The sequence below is a fragment of the Dermacentor albipictus genome, chromosome 9, assembly GCF_038994185.2.
Source record: "Dermacentor albipictus isolate Rhodes 1998 colony chromosome 9, USDA_Dalb.pri_finalv2, whole genome shotgun sequence".
NCBI classification, from domain to species: Eukaryota; Metazoa; Arthropoda; class Arachnida; order Ixodida; family Ixodidae; genus Dermacentor; species Dermacentor albipictus.
The window spans coordinates 56754242-56773660 of NC_091829.1; the positions used below are offsets into that span (position 1 = coordinate 56754242).

General features: G+C 42.2%; 1 protein-coding gene across 2 annotated transcripts in view; it reads left to right on the forward strand.

The window, feature by feature from the left end:
- Klp68D (kinesin-like protein 68D) overlaps positions 1 to 19419 on the forward strand; it is a 34831-nt gene that overhangs the window by 6506 nt on the left and 8906 nt on the right. For both annotated transcript variants that reach the window (XM_065425029.2, XM_065425032.2), the window contains exons 6-20: positions 3395 to 3519; positions 3650 to 3733; positions 3828 to 3907; positions 4850 to 4919; positions 5054 to 5146; positions 5874 to 6006; positions 6848 to 6935; positions 7059 to 7154; positions 9678 to 9873; positions 11753 to 11950; positions 13491 to 13610; positions 13993 to 14111; positions 14880 to 14996; positions 16354 to 16405; positions 18266 to 18405. In XM_065425029.2, the coding sequence (XP_065281101.2) occupies positions 3395 to 3519; positions 3650 to 3733; positions 3828 to 3907; positions 4850 to 4919; positions 5054 to 5146; positions 5874 to 6006; positions 6848 to 6935; positions 7059 to 7154; positions 9678 to 9873; positions 11753 to 11950; positions 13491 to 13610; positions 13993 to 14111; positions 14880 to 14996; positions 16354 to 16405; positions 18266 to 18405 (1711 nt within the window). The remainder of the gene's footprint in view (positions 1 to 3394; positions 3520 to 3649; positions 3734 to 3827; positions 3908 to 4849; positions 4920 to 5053; positions 5147 to 5873; positions 6007 to 6847; positions 6936 to 7058; positions 7155 to 9677; positions 9874 to 11752; positions 11951 to 13490; positions 13611 to 13992; positions 14112 to 14879; positions 14997 to 16353; positions 16406 to 18265; positions 18406 to 19419) is intronic.

The following is a 19419-nucleotide window of genomic DNA, read 5'->3' on the forward strand; positions in this document are numbered from 1 at the left end:
ACAGTCGCAAGACAAACATGTGATGAGCTTTGAATCCAACAAAGCACAACAAGTAATAAAATATTTCTGTATAGTACCAATTCTAGTCGCAGTTTCCTGTTGAACAGGCAGAAATATCTGTTGTACTGTGACAGTATGACAGGGCACCAGGGAATGCCCTGCAGTACCTGGTAATGCTATAAATCCCAAGACCGCGCTGTACTTGTACTAGTGAGCAAGACCAATTTTGTAAGGTGCAAACTTGTGTCCTTGAAGTCATGTTAGATTTAGTATGTGTGTAGGCAAGTATGACCATTAGTCTACGAACATACTTTGTATTCCATTTGTTTGCTTGCATTTCAACAGTTACCTTAAGACATTTTGGAGTGTTGAGGGAACGCAGCTTTCTAGAGAGCAGGCCTTGTACCCCATTATTTTGGGTAAACATGAATAACGAACTGTGAATGTGAATATAGCTGTTCAATATGCATGCATTGTGCAAAATTTTGGTGTAACAAAATGTTTCTTTTTAATTCGTAGTCTTTTTTTTTTAGCAAGAGCTTGGTTATGAAAGTGTTCAGAGAGAAACATAGTGGAGCAATATTTTATCTTTGACCAGAATCTTGCTCTGCCAAGAGCCATAGTTTTCATTCTACCATCAAAGAAAGTCACACATCAACATAACTTGTTCTCAGGCAAGCTGATTGATACTCGAGGAAGCCATTGTAGCAGTGATAAAACAAACATGAAGAGCAGAAGGCAGGATACCCATAGTGTTCTGTCCTGTGTTCTAATCTTTATTTTATTTATGTCCAGTGGCTTCCAAAAAAGCTGCCTGTCTAAGCTTACCGAAATTTTGTATGCATGGAATTATCTGTTCGACGGCTATGTGTTGGTGGATAACTTCTTCCCTTTGTGCAGTAGTTACGACACTGTTGAAACCGTCATCACAGTTACGTGACTTCTTTTTATACCTTTACCTCTGATTATGATCCGCGAATGTGATTGAGAGTATCAGTAAATGAATAAAAGTTGTTATCCTAAGGAAATAACCTGGCACCATGTACCGTATGCTCTTACATCTGTTCTATTGCTGCACATAACGCAGGTGTGGTACTGATCTACTTAAACCTCAGCACCACTTTCCGTTTGTTTGTTTTTTTTATCTTATTTTGTACTTCAGAGTTCGTATAACAGTTCTCAATTGTTCTAGGACAAGACTGCACATTTGACGCACCTTCACCTTTTTTCAAGGCCTTTGTTCAATTAGTTTCTTTTTATGATATGATTATTTCCGAGAGGCTAACTACTGGAGGAATGTGGTACTAACCAGCATGTGTCAAGCTTCTTGCATTTACCACATGTGTAAGAAGCCAGTTGGAATATGCTTCCATTGTGTCGGACCCACCTACTAGAGAAATATTAGACACCCGCCGTGGAGGCGTAGTGGCTTTGGCATTGCGCTATTAGTGTCGAGGGTGTGGGATTAAATTCTAGCCACCGCAGTCGCATTTCAATGGCAGCAAAACGAAAAAAAAAAAAAAACGCCTGTGTACCATGCACCAGGTGCACAGTAAGAGCCTCATGTGGTCAAAATTAATCCAGAGTCCCCCACTACATGCTTCATAATCGTATTGTGGTTTTGGCACGTGAAACCCCAGAATTTAATAGTTATTTTATTTTTAAGGATATTAGACTTTAATTCATTCGTAGAAAATGGGTCACATTCATTTTCAGAGAGGTGAAGACTCACTGTCTCATTTAATGCTAACAAATGACATCCGGATGCTAGAAGTTCGACACAGAGTTAAGTCTTACATTTCTTCGTAACATTTTATTACGTAAAATTAATCCGAAAACCCCTGCGTATATCAAACCTCTTGGGAATTGATAAACTCATGCTAGCCGCAGTCACTCATTAGCTCCAATCATTGCAAGAATGAATACTCATAAGCACAGTTTTTTTCTGCAGTCTATGAAGGGATGGAATTCTTTACCGCTCAATGTTTCTGAAGCTCATTACTATGCAGCTACACCAGAACACCACTTTTATTCACTTCAGTGGTGATGTCATGTTGCTGACCTGACATGTTGTTTGCTGCTGCTGATCTCTGTTTGAATCACCTGTAATTTTTCTTATGTAGCGCCTTCTGCTCGGGCCTGTTCCTGGCCCACGTTAACAATGCTGTCCACTGCTGTGTTGAGGCTTTGCTCTGCGGGGCGACACTTGGTGGCAGTTGCAGGGTCAGAGATAGTGTGCCGAGGAGCACGCACAGCCTGATAGACATGCAGAACTGCTGTTCACGAGCGGCGACGCTGAAAAGCACCTTTAGCTACCCAAACCTGGACTCGGCCTGAGGGCACTCGCGGCACCCCAAGTGCCATAGAATGAACTGTACAGGCATGCCTTTCCTTTCGTGATAAATGATGTGTGCTCACTGGCCGTGAACGCTTATGAACATCACTTCTGGTTAAAAGCAATGCGTGCACTTCTGCATGTTTATTAGGCTGTACATGCTCCTGGGAACGCTGTCTCAGACCCAGAAACCGGCACCAGGAGTTGCCCTGCAGAGCAAGGCTGGCCATTTGCGTGCTCTATGTAGCACTGGATGGCACCGTACATATGAAATGAATAAACAAACCTATCGGGCTGAAACTTCGAGGATAACAAAGACGCTTGTAAGAAAGCTAAGGACAGTGCAATGGGCACTGGAAGGGAATATGATAGAGGCTGCATTAATATACAGACAGGCAGCCGTATGAATTAGAAAGCAAACATGGGTGGACCACATCCTAGCTGAGATTAATGGCACATTCAACTGTTTCCCGCTGTGCTCCAGCTCAGCCTGCAGCAGGTGTGACGCTCCCTCGAGATTGGAGGCAGGGATAGCATGCACGCACCAGACATTCAGCTGCTCGCAGAGCAACCGCAGAAGCCAGGTGACTTTAGTTCTGCCGAATCCCAGTCGCACTCCCAGCACAGAAGGTGTGAGCACTGTGTGCTGGAGTGCGGCACTCCAAATGGACTAGGAAAATGTGTTCCAAGCACCAGATTTTGGCCAACCGAATGCAAAGCGTGCTTCCAGAGTGTTCTGGACCAGTCAAATGTGCCTTACATGGAGTTGCCCAGGCTATGTAGTACAAAGCTGGCTAACTTGCAGTTGAATGTCGTAACGAAATGGGTGCTAAGGGCAGGAAAATGCAGAGGTATTGCACGAAGCGGTGAGGTTAATGTGGAGGCACAGGTTGGGTTCAGCTTAACACTGAACAGTCGTCCTTGAAGATCTCTGGGAAAGGCCTTCTTCCTGCAGTGGACTTACATAAGCTGATGATTATGGTGGTCATTATGTCATTTCATGGTTTCTTGCAGCATGTTTCTTCCTCGTCCTCTTACTCGCTTTATTTATTTTTGCAGGAATTCATAACAACCCCGAGTGCCGAGGTGTCATTCCCAATTCTTTTGAGCACATCTTCAGCCATATTGCAAGATCTCATAACCAGCAGTACCTTGTGAGGACCTCGTATCTTGAGATTTATCAGGTAAACTGATGAAAGGGTGCCTGAGGGCCCCCCAACTTTTGTTTGATGTGATGTGATGTGATTGATTGATTGATTGACAATGTCGTGTCAGTACTCCTTCAACTACTACTACTTTTGCTGTTGTATGCAGGAGGAGATCAGAGACTTGATCTCAAAGGACCAGTCAAAGCGCTTAGAGCTGAAAGAGAGGCCCGACACTGGAGTTTACGTTAAGGTAAGGTTGGAGGTAACCCTGGCAATCACTGCTGGGGGCAGTTGTTCCAGAGGTCGTCACGCAGTGCTATATGCCTTTCAAATTTGTGGCGCAGGACTTGTCCTCGTTTGTGTGCAAGAGCATCAAGGAGATTGAGCACGTCATGGCAGTTGGAAACCAGAACCGATCCGTAGGGTACGGACTCCTCGTATCTTCAAGATTGCTAGCAGCGCAGTGAAGCCAGAAAAGGCAGAAGCTAAATTAACTGTTCTTTTCAATTAAAACAGAAAAACAGTTAGTTCCCTATGTCCCTGACACTGGCTTCACTACTTGCTTCATGTGGTTACAATTGCCAAAAATTGAGCCCCTTGGTTTTCCTTATTCTTTTCACTCCTAGCTGGGCAGCTAATTGTAATTAAAGAAACGCAACAGCACAGAACACGACTCAAGCAGGGAAGTTGACAGGCGAAATGCCAGAATTGGTTCAGCTAGCTTCCAAATTTCGTATGCACTCACATTGTCTTCTATGCTGGTTCTTCTTTTAAACTCAGTACCTTGATTCCATGATGTTCTATAATTGTGGTACATGACAAGAAATGAGCCTGCACTTCTCGCTTAGCAAATTAACAAGGCTGCTTCACTTGCTTCGTATTATGAAGCAGGCACCTTTATATATATATATTTTTCCTTTTTCATACAATTGGTGTGTTCTGGCTATCTCTTTTCGTTCTTGAACTGCAATGTTCAAAAGCTCTATCTTGAATAAGCATACTGCATTAAAATTAATGACATCACACTGATATACCATCAGGGCAAAATTGAAAACATAAAAGTTTGGTCTTCATTGTCTTTCTTACCGTGAAACTAACAAAAGATATAGTTTTGGGAGAATATTTTATCGGTCTACAGTGGTTTAGTGCATCTGTTTTAGTTGCCCCTTTAAACCAGTTTCAGTATATAACTAGCACCGTTTCCTCTAAGGCTGTATATAAGTGCACTGTAGAATTGTCTTACATAACCTAGCTTACCTCAGGTTAGGTTCCTACATGGCTTAGTTGTGGCTTAAAGAGCACATTCCATACCAAAAACTTCAGAGTCATGTGTTCTCGCCACTCACATTTTTTTTCTTTCCTGCAGGGCTACAAACATGAACTTACACAGTTCAAGATCACACGCTATATTCATAATCACGGTGGAGCACAGTGACGTAAGTTTTTCTCACACGAGGCAATACCCTTGTGCATATCCGTAGACTACCTTTGTGGGGAAAAAGAAGATGGTGAGAGCTCATGCACAAAAGGATTCTGCCGACATCTCGTAAATATTAGATGTTTCTTGCAGCTCGGACCAGATGGCAAACATCACATCCGTGTGGGGAAACTGAATCTCGTTGACTTGGCTGGCAGTGAGAGACAAGCCAAGACAGGAACGTCTGTAAGTCACTGGTATCTATACGTACTCACTAAATGATCTGCCCTTTTCACAAGGAAAAAAAAGGACTTCAGTCGTATGGCTTTCTATTACTGTTGCAAGTTCAGTTGTGAGCCGTAGCTGCAATATTTTAATGGGGGCAGCATGTGAAAAGACCTGCACACTTAAGTTCAAGTGTTACCTTTAAACAGCGGAGTTTCCTGTCACTTTGTTAGGTCAGACTTCTATATAACAAACTAAGATATAACGAATTATCGGGTATAACAAAGCAAACACAACCCTAACCATATTTGTCGCTGATATCAGCATGTCTATGACCGCTGGATACATGAGGACAGGTTCCACAAAACAATGCTTCAATTCATACACAACACGAGCCTCACAGCACATATATAATACACATATATGCACCGAGAATTATGCCTTAAGGGCAAGTCTTTATCGCAATTAAAAAAAAATATCAGCATGTAAAGAATATAAGCTTATTATGGATATCAAATATAAAGAACATATTTTCATGTCAGATGCGACATTATAATGAGGTTCAACTGTGCTACTGTGTCTTTGTTTTGACGTACTAGTTCTGCGAAAACCCGCAAGGTGAAGAGAAGTAATTAGGGGAAATGAGTGTTTGTTTTGTATGCTTTGAAGTATTATTCACATTTTAGTTGGCTTCTTTCTTAAATGAGCTCTGTATATATTTAACTTCTTGTGATTTCTTCCATGCCAGGGCGATCGGCAGAAAGAAGCCATCAAGATCAACCTCTCACTTTCTGCACTGGGAAATGTCATATCAGCACTAGTGGATGGCAAAAGTTCCCACGTGCCTTACAGGGACTCCAAACTTACGCGGCTACTACAAGGTCAGTGTTAAACCACTGCCGGGTCATTTATGAAGTTTGTTTTTTCAGAGGAAGTCTTGCCTAGGGAGTTCCAACCAAAATTTGTAATAATGTAGAAATCAATGTGCTCAACCTCCACTGAACTGATTTAGTGATGTACTACTACATTGTATGTGAAAGAGAAAGTTGAAGTCTATCAACCTTCTTTTTTTTTTAAGCACCCAGGTTCTTCTCCAGAAATCAGCAAAAATTAGCAAAAATCAGAACAATAAAGACAGCAAATGGGGCATCCAGTTTACAACCTCGTAATTGTGCATTGAAAACAAATATAATAGTATGAACTGTATCGGTCAGGACACCCAAAGTAGAGGACACACGGTACATCACGGAAATACATGAATAATTTGTTAACATGATTTTTAAAACTCATGCAATTAAAGCTGTAACTAATGTATTATGTTCTTCCACTTGGGACACTTTAACAAATATAGTTTACAGCATCGCAATACCTCGTGTCGATGTGGAATTAGACGGTTGAAAGCATGATGGTGCCATTTTTTTCATTGCGAATTTTTAACATTTAAGAAAGACTTGAGCCCTTAAATTGAAATTATGCTTTGAAAACCAAATAGACTTTAATGTTCTCCTAATTCTAACAAATTTTATTCAGTTTCATTCACCATTTTCCCACAAGGAGAGCATTTTTCACATTTTATACATAGCATCTGAATGGGGAAATCATAGCTTGCTCTGAACAAAAGCTTCCTCTTGAAGATGCCGTTGCGGTTGTTCACTCTTCGTGCATTTTGCAGTAACGAATGTGATCTTCATGTATTTGGATTCTTGTCATTTTCCTGTGCAGACTCCCTAGGGGGAAATGCGAAAACTATCATGGTCGCGAACATTGGCCCAGCCAGCTACAACTACGAGGAGACCCTGACAACACTAAGGTACAGCAAGCCGAGTGCATTAAACCTTGTCGCGACTACAAATGGCTGCTGCTAAAAGCACCCGTGTGCCATCCTCTGAGCACCACTTGATGCATTCGCTCTGCTTAATTTTCTCACGAACAGGTATGCCAACCGGGCGAAGAACATCAGGAACAGGCCGCGTGTGAATGAGGACCCGAAGGATGCACTGCTAAGAGAATTCCAGCAGGAGATATCAAGGTGCGTTCCTGTGCACATCACTTCGGTGCTTTACCATTGGAAGCTCGAGCTGGAGTTGACTTATCTTGTGCTAGAACATGTCCGAGAAATCTCATTGCTTCTTTGCCTTTCTTGCGAAACATTGCAGTCATCACTGCGCTGTGTTTCGAGGCACGGAACTCATCCAAGCATGTATTGCGAAATGTCAGTAAAAACGTGTGATTAGGAAATGTTCCTACAAATTGCGCAAATCTTTCTGTGCCTACCCTTAATCAATTCATTGTTACAAACCCATCACTCAGTGGCTGTGGCATTTGGCTACTGAGCACAAAGTTGGGGTATTCAATTCCCAGCCACAGTCGGTGCATTTCAATGGAGGCAGGATGTACCAATAGTCCTGTACAGAGCTCTGGGTCCGCTTTTAAGAACTCCAAGTGGTCAAAATTAATCCAGAGCACTCCACTATGGCATCTCTTAAAGCCTTGGTTATTCTTCGAGACATTAAACCGATTCTTTCATTCAATTGCATAGACAATATAGATGCAAAGTGGAGTGGCAGTTGATTTGATGATGCTGACGGGCACGTCATATTCATTCGCACAGCGAGTGACGTATGAAAGCTCTCCAATTATCCAATTGATTACTTTAACCCTTTGAGGGCCATTTTTTTTTTTTTTTTCGCCAGGTGCGACCCCCCACCTGGGTTGAATTTTTTTTGCAGATTTAAAATCCTCAGGCTGACTTATTTCGAAAGAAACAAGAAATATACCACAATTTTTTTGGGGTGACCATAAAGTGACAAAAAAATATTTTACGTAGGTAAGCATGCATTGTTTATTCCCAAATACAGGGCTGTATTGTGAAATTACCCACTTCGGCGATACTATCGCTGATCATGTTTAATAAGTCAACCAGCTGCTTACCCATGACAACAGCATGCACTACCAACAGGGGCCCTCGAACGCTTCACAACGCACGAGAGAGCGCACTGTATGAGTGCAGAGTGGCTCGGGTGTGTTGTTTTGGAGTGCGATGGCCACAGCATGGGTTCTACACACCAAGTATGGTTGGCTACGACCACTTTAGGTAAAATAAATTGAAAAAGGAAGTGTGAAATATTTAATATTAATGAATAAAATTTTGTTACAACTCACGCAGTTGCTAAACACATTTTTGATGGTGTATTATAAAGTGACACACTGTTTCTGCTTCTGTGTGTCAGCCATCATGCACTGCCAGAGTGGCATCGTCTGACTTGTCTCTACTACACTTCACCACCGACCACACGAGCGATGCGTTGTTCATGGTGCCGCTGCCAGCTGTTCCGAGACACTTACACCAAAAATTGTCACTTACACAAGGCAACACAATGCAATAGCTGATCAACAGTCAACAAATATCAGTGTGCAAAACTACGTGCAAACTGCCATCAAAAGATACTCGACACTACCAACACTCTTATCTCTACTACACTACACAAGCAACCGACCATAAAAAGACGCAGTCGTTTACTCAATATATGTCGGGAGCACCCGCCAACACCGTAACATCAAATTGATGTAGGCCAGAACTACTGGATGGCGCTATTTATTTTCCGGTTTTGCTAAAACAGCCGATCAGCGTGCGACGTTGATGGAAGCCTGGCCAAGGCGATAGTATCGCCGAAATGGGTCGTCTCAGAATACGGACCCAGATGGACTTTCCATATATACATTTAATAACAATAAAAAAAGTACATACGCAGAAATTTATATTGTCTGATTCGGCACTTGGGTAGTGGTCCACATCAGAGGAACCGCTACTCGGCTCACTTGTACCAGAGAAACCGGTGCGCACGCCCGTAGCGTAATCGAACTGGGTGTGTGAGTGCACACGAGACAACTATATGGTTGCACGCCCGTCAGAAAAACCAAGCGAGTCAGAAACTGGCAGTAATCCTTCGTTCCGTCACCAACGAGGACCAATCGGCCATCGCAAGCCGAGTCTTAAGAAAAGAAATGCAGGCATGGCAGCATCGTTTGTATGCGGCGACATTGTTTGTATATACCAGCACCTGCTTGTGAACAGATGTGATCGCACCCCTGTGAGCAACAGATGGGCGAGCATCTAGCAGTGAGTCTTTGAGAGATTCGAAACCAGATATACATCAGCTTTTACGAGCGCAACGAAGGGAAACAGGCGACAAAACCAAAACTAACCACTGCATGCCCCCACACATGTTGATGTGCAAGCAGTCGCTGAAATGCCAGCATTTTAAAGCAGCTGTGGAATGAAAACCAAGGGACTATGGATCAAATAAAAAGCAGTTGTATCCACAAAAGATGGCAGCACCTGCTGGGCAACAACGACTTAAAAATTGTCGCGCTTTTCAAACATGCGGACGGTGCCGTAAATATAAAGCATTGACCTTTTGGGACTTTTTCGCGGTGCCATATATTTACAGCATTGATCGTCAAAGGGTTAATAGGAGGCAGAATGGAAATAAAAGCAGCTGCTAATGAAACGCTGCACAAGTATGGTTCATTAATGAATGATTCATAACAGGTTGAAGGCCCAACTGGCAGCTAGAGACACCAAAAAGAAGAAGAAACGACCCTCGTCCAAGGAGGTATCGCCAGGAGCAGACGAATTGGCTGACGGTGATGCGGACGACGATCGTGCCGCTTCACCATTGTCCCTGCAGCTGACGCTCGATGAGGAAAGAGTGGCCATCATGAATGACCACAGCCTCATAGCAGAGGCAAGTTGTTATTTATTTATTGTTGCACCTCTGCCTAGTATTTGACAGCAAACTACAGTGAAGTTAGTGGCGCACTTCTTGCCAAAGCTGTCCTGTTTTCTGTCTGCAACAACAAATGGTCAGCATCATGTCATCACGACAACACTGAAATGGAAGATAAAAGTTCAAAGAAAAGAAAGCACAGTCGCTGGTATTGAATTCAGGGAATTCCTTTCTTAAAGCCGATGCAACTGAACCATTACACTTTTTCTGTTCTTTTTTTCTATTATGTCATTGGTGTCATAGTGACACCAATGTGGTTTCACAGATTGGTGTCACAGGTTGCAGCAGTGCGTCAAATGGATGGTGCCAAATCACACCTCTAGTGACAGCTTCCCCTTAGTATCAGCCGGTAATTTCAAAGCCTATGCTTTTGTGTACAGCAGGTGCCAAATCGATTGTAGGACCCATAAATGCATCATGGCCACTGTGTTTTGAACTCTACCTGTTGGTGGTTACGTCAACATCGAAGCATTCCGGGACGGCAACATTGCAAGCTTGCACTACTGCAATGAAATGCTGCAGGAACAGTTTCTTAAGCCGACAGTTCAGTGCAATTCTTATTCTACTGCATCCCTTTTACCAACTCATTGCTGGTTTAGTACAGTCTCATTTACTTTAGCAGAAACAGCTATGGATTGTTTATGAGCCATTGCTGCTTCCAGTGCCTGCACTTCGTCAATCTAGTCACGACATAGTTGGCTAGGGAATCAGTTTAACAAAGGAAAGTTCCCGGTTCAACGCTGGTCACGGTGTTTTCCTTTCTTTGATCTTTCACTGCCAAAACAGAAAGTGGTTCAGCCTAGGGAAACACGAGGACAAAAATAAAGCACTTTGGATGGAGGGGCACCTGTGAGTCCAATGTGCCTTTTTTTTGTCCTCATGTTCCTTTGCACTCAACCACCTTTAGTCAAGATGTAAAGACAAGCCCACATCCCCACCCTTGACAATGCCAAGATTACAAACTGTTGATGATTCCTTTTCTGGATGAGACATGGCTGGACAGCCTTGCTCATAATGTGGCATTAACTTTTTAACTGCCACACCCAAATCGACTCACCTGGGTGCCTGTACATACTTGCCATGCCCAAGTAAAGCAGTGTCGCAGTTTCCGTGCACTCCCTGTCTTTTTCGAGATAAGCTGCAAACACGAAACCTCCTTGTACTTGTTTTACTATGTAAACTGAAGTTGTTTAAACCGACCTTGCAAAGCAGCTTTTCTTAGTGTATGGTGTTATAGCAGTGTAGTGTAGGTGGTGTGATAAAGCTTTTATGTCTTACGTATCTTGCTGCTGCCCGTGTCTCTTGGTTCTCTAATGTAGTGGCAGGGAAACCCCTACAGTTTATGAATGATGCAGAAGTTCGAGAGCTCTTTATCAACTCAGATTAAGAGGACTCCGATATTGACCACGAGTGGTGTCCCAGCAACAGTGATAGTGACAAAGAAGTCAAATCATTAACTAGCACAATTACTTTGCTTGGGTGTGCAGGTCAACGAACTTGGTAAAATACCATTTCAATCTAAAGCCTGCAAACTTGTTACTTATTAGACTGAAAGTGAATTCTATGCCCTTTGGGAAAATCCTCCGGCACACAGCAGGTAGAAATGTGCAACACATCCGGCCCTCATGGGGATAACAACTGTTAACAAAGCTTTTCCATCGTCATCACAGCGACAAAATCGTGTTAATTTTTTGTTGCAGATGTGTGTAATTGTGAACGGGACACAGCCGGGACGTTGTGGCATAGAGTACACGTCTTCCACACCTATTCATTGAAACATATATAGGTATTTAGGGGTATGTCCCCGTGGTTGGTGACACTTTTCACTGCCTCGCAGGAGCGAGAACGCCTGCTGGGCGAGGTGCAGAAGAGGCAGGAGCAGCTTCTACGTGAGCAGGAGGCAGCCGACAAGCTGGCCCTGAAGGTGCGCGCCATGGAGAGTAAGCTCCTCTCGGGCGACAAGAATATTGTTGACCACACTAACGAGCAGCAGCGGGCCCTCGAACAGCGACGCCAAGAGATTGCCGAGCAGAAGGTACGCACTACCCTCTCGTTCCCAACCCATCTGTTGCACAGACTTACAAGCGGCTGTTTATGAAATCGATAGCTTGACGACACCTCGTCTGGTTTATTAGTAAATTCGTGTCGCAAGAAAAAGAAAGGATGCTGACCAAAATGTGTTCTTAATAAGTATTGGACGTTTTGGGTTTGTGAACAGGGCTTTCATACAAAAGCTGAAATGTCTAATACTGTTTGGTCGGCATCCTTTCTTTTTGTTGCGATGTGACTCTAGAGAGCTGACGATCAAATGCTGGACAGTGTCATAGTCAAAGCAAGAATGTAGGCTAGTTATTTGATTGTATAATGGGTTGTGCCTTCCAGCGGCAAAAGAAGTTGATAAGAGAAAGAAGAGAGAAATGATGGCAAAAGAGAAGGCATAATATACTGTGCATGCAATGTACTCCGCAAAATGTAACAAGGCAAAAGGAGAAATAGTAACACATTATGTTTTATCTCTCTTTCCATCTGTGCTGATACATTTTGTGCAGTACCTTATTTGTTCAGTATGAACCAACTAGTCCATAACAGAGCACTTCTAATATATTAAGGATAAAGTGTAATGCAACTTCTATTGGTCTTTAAAACTGTTTTACAAAACACTGTCCTGCCCTGTTTAAACAGCACTTTGCATATTTTTTAGCGTGCGTCTTGCAATCGGTACTGTTTAAGTGGTTTGTATTTTTTTTTTTTTCACTGATGGAATGAACCTAAACTAGCATAGGTGTCATGATTGCTTGAGCCTCTCACACTGGGGTGATTGAAGTTCAAGGGTGACTTTCATGTTGCGTTCTTTCTTGGCTGAGCATCTACAAAGCATATACATAGGAGGTCCCGATACAGTCTTTGATTATGGGCCTCCTTCTGTACATTATTCTTTTTTATAACCTGTAATCTATAATGAAAAAATCAATTTCAATTTCAAAAAAGAAAGAAAGGCAGTCATTCCAAAGAAAATTAGAGCAACAAACATCCCCCACCTCTTCACAGGGAGCATTATGACAGTGTGAAGAATAATTTTCTCTAAGAACAAAAGTTGCTTAAAATTTATATTACTTCTGCGAGTATATCTGACACTTTTTTTTAAGGGTGTTCGAAGCAGTATTCTGTTGCTTTGCCAGTGCCGGCACCAGCTGATACTAATAAGGTTACTAGCATTTGTCTACATTTTTATTAAAAGTTTAAAAAATGTAGACAGAGGAAGAAGGAAACTTTTTACCATTAGGTGAGCTGCATACTTGCTTTAACTAACAGCTTTTTAAATATTCATATTGGAGGACTGCCTTCTTACTAAAGCTCAAATCTTGAGGTAAGATTGCATCTCGTGGCCTATTTTTTATGAGAGCAATAGACTATCTTCAACGCAAATTATGTTGATGTGAATTCTTTGGTAAGTTAAACAGTCCAGGGGCATTCACATAGTTTCTTTGGATGAAGTTCACTTCTTCTGAGCCTCCTGAGCCTTTTGCTACTCAGATGCTGTTGACAGCTGAATAATTTTTTTTTCCAAAACATAGCGGCGTGAACGGGAGATGCTGCAACAGCTTGAGATGCAAGAGGAAGGCACCTCGGAGATAAAAGAGACATACACATCGCTCCAGCAGGAGGTAGACATCAAGACCAAGAAGCTCAGAAAGGTTGGCATGGCTTCACTCACTCCTAGCATTTTGTGTGCAACACAACACCTTTATGAAAGGAAACACGCAAGTGTGTGGCCGGCGGCTGGGAAAGGCTCGACGGCTACTAGGGGCAGCTACCGGGGGCTGGAATAACTTCAAAAGCCAAACCATATCCACGGTCGAGTACAGAAAGCTCAAAGTGACAGGTAACTGCTAGCACTTCTCAAGTTTCAAGCATCCATTTAGTGGTGGCTCCATAGGCAGCCACTGAGAATCGCAGGTCATGCATTCACGTGTTCCTTTCATGAAGGCTCGCTGTGTATGACAGATATTTCTATTAAACTGTGTCCTTCTTTTTCCCTGCTGCTGCAAAAAACAAATAAACCCCAAAACTACACAGCTCTTTGCAAAGCTGCAGTCAGTGAAGACCGAAATTCAGGACCTCCAGGAGGAACACTCAAAGGAGCGGCGTGACCTCGAGCAGACTCAAAACTTGCTCACCAAGGAACTCAAACTCAAGTGAGTGCCACCAGAAGTGACAGAGGAACAGAGAAGTTTGGTTGAATGTCTACAAGGACATACAGCAAAATCGCATCATAAGGAAGTTGTAGGGGGAGCCAAAACTGCTTCATTTTATCTATAACCCATATACCACTCAGTTATTAATGAGGTTTGATTTCAGTTGAAGAAGAAATGCTGCCATCTCAATTCAGTTGTTTCAGCTGAAACCTGTCTCCGCCACTGAGACTACACATATTTTGCCGACATTTCTGCGATGGAAGAGGATCACATTTGTTTGGGATAAAGAAAGGGCGAAAGGTGTTGCATTAATTACTTTCCCTTTATGAACAGAAAGGTGCAAATTAAAGTTAACGGAATTGTAGGTGTTCTTAAAAATTTAAAGTCTTCTCCTACTTTTTTTATTTTATAGCCTCACTTAGTTCCTTTATTACACTAATGGGGGGGGGGGCTTTTATATTCAGCATATTAAAGTGATTTGACAATGTTTTTAACCAATTCTTAACCATGGGCTTCTCTGCTAAGCACAGAGACTTCTAACTAGAATTTCACTCAATATTGCATTAACGTTTTCAGCTTTGTTCATTCCAAAGGTTACAAAAACTTCATGTTTGACTTTGATCTTTGTCTTATTAACTAAGGGCAAGAGCTTGACCATTGTATCGCAGCATGGTATCTTGAACAACAATGTCATGTCAAGTTTCATCACTGTAGTGTGCCAGGTCACCTTTGAAATAATTTTAACATTTCTTTGCTTACATTCTGCAGGTACCTTATCATAGAAAACTTCATCCCACCTGAAGAGAAAGTAAAAATTCTTTCACGAGTTGTCTACGATGAAGATGAAGATCAGTGGTCCTTGTTGCCACTATCTGAAGTTCCTGGGTATGCCTCTACGCATTTTTATTATTAACAGTCCAATTACTTGGTGATATGCTAATCGTACACATTGTTTTTGACCAACGGAAGAGTGGCTAGAGCAGCTGCTCTTAGATCATGCTGTTAACAGCGCGGGAGCTGTTACTATCCTAACTGCATGCTAATTATTCATATTATGCAATCGACCCTCGAGAGCAGCTCATTGCTACAAAGAAAACTCAGACGGTTTAATCAGTGTGAAAGCATTGCATTAAATTGTGCTACTACTTGGGTGTATGAACATTTTTCGAATGCATGAGACTATACGTCCACATAACTGATTTTATACATTTATGTATTTCTTAATGTTGTGCCCATGCTATGAGTGTATTCCATTTACACAGGTGGATTACTTGATGAGAAGGAGGTTACTTGAGCAACTAATTGCACTGTAAAGACAGCATGGTGACAAACAGTGCAAAAAAAGGATGTGGACTTAGAAAGCAGACATAGAAAAGAGATATAACAAGCACTGTTATGTGCATTTCGTTTCAAAGTCCACGTCATTCTTTGGGTTGTTGATCCATTAACATTCAACATTACCAAGCTGCCCAACTTGCCACACTTTTCACTAAAGACAGCTGAGTAGTGAAGTTCAATACAACAAGCATGAATATAACGGACATACGTCATGAAATAAAGATAAAATTTTGTTTCCCATGCTTTGAACCTAACAAACTTTCAAAACGTTTTTTTCTGTATGAAATAGCCCACGAACAAGAGATACCTTAAAGCCTGTGACATTACATTTACATACCAGCGCTGAGGCATGGGCATGCTATTCGGAAAGTTTAACTTTAGCCATCACTTTCTCTGCTAGTAAATAATGACTCATAAGCACTTATTCCGAGTTGTGACTGCGAAAGCAATAATGTCCATTTGAACGCCGCAGAGCGGTCCTTCAAATTATGAATCCTTCGTGGGCAAGTGAGTGCAATGGGACGCTTGGCACAGTTAGAACGCAGGCGAGAGCTTGCACGGACAACCAACATTCGGATAACACAGGTCTCCGAGAGCAAGAGCGAGGGTGACGTGGTGTTGGAGCGATACCCACTCCCATCATGCAATACTGCGGCAGCAGCTGTTCCCTTTCGCCCGCCCCACTTCGTCGAAGCCCGAGCTTGCAACACAAGCGCATAAGGCGCGCTTGTGACGCAGCGTCGCAGCCAGTGGAAAGTTTCACTGCTACAGACACTGCCGGCTATTTCACTCAATAGGATATTCGACACTTTTGCATCAAAAACTTCATCAGTTTAAAGAGATTTACTGTTCCTCTTTAGTGTCCCTTTAAGAAAGCACCAAGGCTGCTGTGCTTGCTTTTCAGGGCTATGGAACCACTGAGACCACCTTCGGCCAAGTCAAGCCTCAAGTCAAAGGTAATACTGTGTTTCTGGGGCAACGGATGTTACCTTTCAAAGAAGAAAGTCTGTAATGTTCACATAGGAAACTGAGCCAGTCGATCAATATTCATGATGGATAAAGTAAAAAGGACAGGCGCTTGTTCTGCTTCCCTTTGTGTTACCCAATCTGTTTGCGTTGTCTGTTGTAAGTGTGATAGACAGTTCTAACTGAGCATTGCTTATAGTTCACTCCGCATACATAGCCTTTCACTTGCTTTTTCAGGCATATTTTGGAGGTGGTAAGTGATGACACACTGAAACAAAGTGTTGTTTTGTTGCCCACTGTCGGTACATGAATCTAAGTGCCCCCATAGAATAGCCTCTGGAAATATGTGGCATCTAAATGTAGTTTCAGAACTGTTTCAACTAAAAAAAATCTGACCACATGCAGAGGTACGAGAGAAGAAATTTAGAGGAAAGAGGGTGAGATTAGCTTGCACAAGGAACATCTGGCTATACTATACAGGGGTTCCTCAGTTGCTTGTTGCAGGCTTAGGCTGTGTGAAATTGTCCCAGTGTAGCAGCAGTGAAAATGGAGTAATGCTACTAGGAATGGTTTATAACGAATCTAACACTTGATTTGTGGGAACGAGAAGTGGCAAGCACACTCGGCAATCGGCAAATCTGAACCTACCACAAGCACTTGTCCTCGTCTGTTGCATGTGTCCTTGTGTATTTTATTCACACCGAGTTTTCCAGTTAATGCGACAGACCGACCAGCCCGACAGTTAGTCCTTCTAAGCTTACAAGTCAAGTCTATCAGTCATGCGTCTATATATATTATTACCTCACTATGAATAAATGAGAGAAGAAGGTGAAGCGATTTGTTAATCATGGCGATATAAAGCCAACAGACAATGAGGCCAAGGAAAGCATTGGGGAAATTAGCTGCAGTTAAATCTGGCAGGTCTCAAATCTGGCAGCCTTGATGTCATTAGGTAACGTGCGAGGGTTTATTAGTCACCTGCATACTCACCTAAGATCACATGTTACGTGACACCGCCAGAAAAAAAGAATGTTCCACATCCGCCCACCATGGCTCTGTGTGGCGCTAGGTAACACTCCTAGGGCTAGATCTAGTAAACATAAATACCCAAGTAAGTTGACAGATTGATAGCCGTCGCAGTAGCACAATCTTGTAGTGCAACGCATGCTTAATGTAGAGGTTGTGGATTTGGCTCCCACCTCCGACAAGTTATCTTTTCATCCATTTTCACTTCCCTTTTCTTGATTAGGTATATTCTACGTTTCAATTTCAACTACAAATAATTTCCCCAATGGTTTACTTGGCCTCATTGTCTGTTGGCTTTATATTGTCACAATTAACAATATCGAGCTGCTCGGTTCACCTTCTTCTCTCACACACACACACACACACACACACATATATATATATATATATATATATCCAGCACATTTAGAGCATTTCCAACCTCAAAACAACACATGTTGCCAGCAACAGCAACTCACACGACGAGCAAGTTGTACAACAAAGCTCATCGTCTCTCTTTTTTTTTTGTTTGTGTGTCACCACACATTCCAGAGCAATCACCGCATAGGTTGAAAATTGTACAACACTACTCACGGCACATGTGTGCAATATGGTTAGGCACGCCTGCCTCACCACTGAATTTGCGAAAGTGCCCGCGAAATTTGTAATACTACAGAAAGTGTGTTTCTTTGATCCCACCAAGAAATGATAGCAGTGATAATTTTGCAAAAGCCGTCACCGACAACAAAGTAAAACAACATGGGGAAGAATTGTGGGCAGAACTCCATTGTGCTGCTTTTAATTGAATCGCTAGCTTGGCTAATTTTGTGAAAATAATGCTGCAGGGTGAGCACATCCTACAGGTGGAACTGGACATGCCCGTGAGAACAACTCGAGACTACAATGCCCCCGCATTGTCACCACATCTCAAGGCTGTCCTGGACGATGCGCTGAAAGAAGAGGAGGACCTTGACATAGATGCCAGGTGAGTGAATCACAAGACTGAGAAAGTGACTCTCCTTGACCTAATAAAGTGGTACTAAAAGCAACCAGTAAACCAATCTAGAATGTCAGAAAACCCTTCTACCTTCTAGAAAGCGCTCGATTTTCTTTTTGTGCTGCTAGATGACTTATGGTACATTTCACTGGTTGGTTTCGAGTGTTCTGGAATGCTCACACAGTATGCCTAATCAATATTGAGCCCTCAGTATATGCTCACCTCAAAATATGTTCGCCTAGTTTGTCAGAGTTCCACGCTTCAAGTTGCTGCCGCACCTGTGCTGCAGACAGCACAAACAGTGCTGCGTCGAGAGATAGCATCTGTCATTCACTCTGGAAGAAAACCTAGTAAAAGCTGCTCAACTGCATTTTATTTGATGTTGAAAGGTAATGTAATTAACTTTTTAAGTATAGTTGATCAATTTACCAATTAACGACACAACATTATACATCACAGGAGCCAGTGCTGGAATTTCACAGTAGCTGCGACAATTCTGTCAGCAAAAGTGATTCAGTGCACACCTTGGTTCACTAATCTATGACATTAGCTTTGGTTTTAGTCTTCTCCTAATTTCTTTGCAAATATTTAAAGGAATATCAAAAGCATTTCTATTGTAAATGATCTTTAAGTGTTACATACAACATAAGTTTTATGAAAACCCATCTTTTGTGAATTTTTCACGAATGACCTACAACACACAAAAGAAGAGGTCCCAAATTTCACACTTGTGTTGCAATGCATATCCGAACATTAAACGTCATATGCACAAATTATTTATAAAGCTAGGACCTGGATGGAACCACCAAGTACTGAGCTCACAAATGGAAAGTTCCATACATTACCCTAGTTTTAATGCCTTTATAAGAGGTCTAATCATCTTTACAGAAAAGAGATGTTCTTCTTGAGCATGCGTTCCTTTGCTGTTTCTTCTGGTTATTATCAACGGGGCAGCTACACGAATATGTTTTTAACTGTGAAGATGTTGAATCATAAAACATA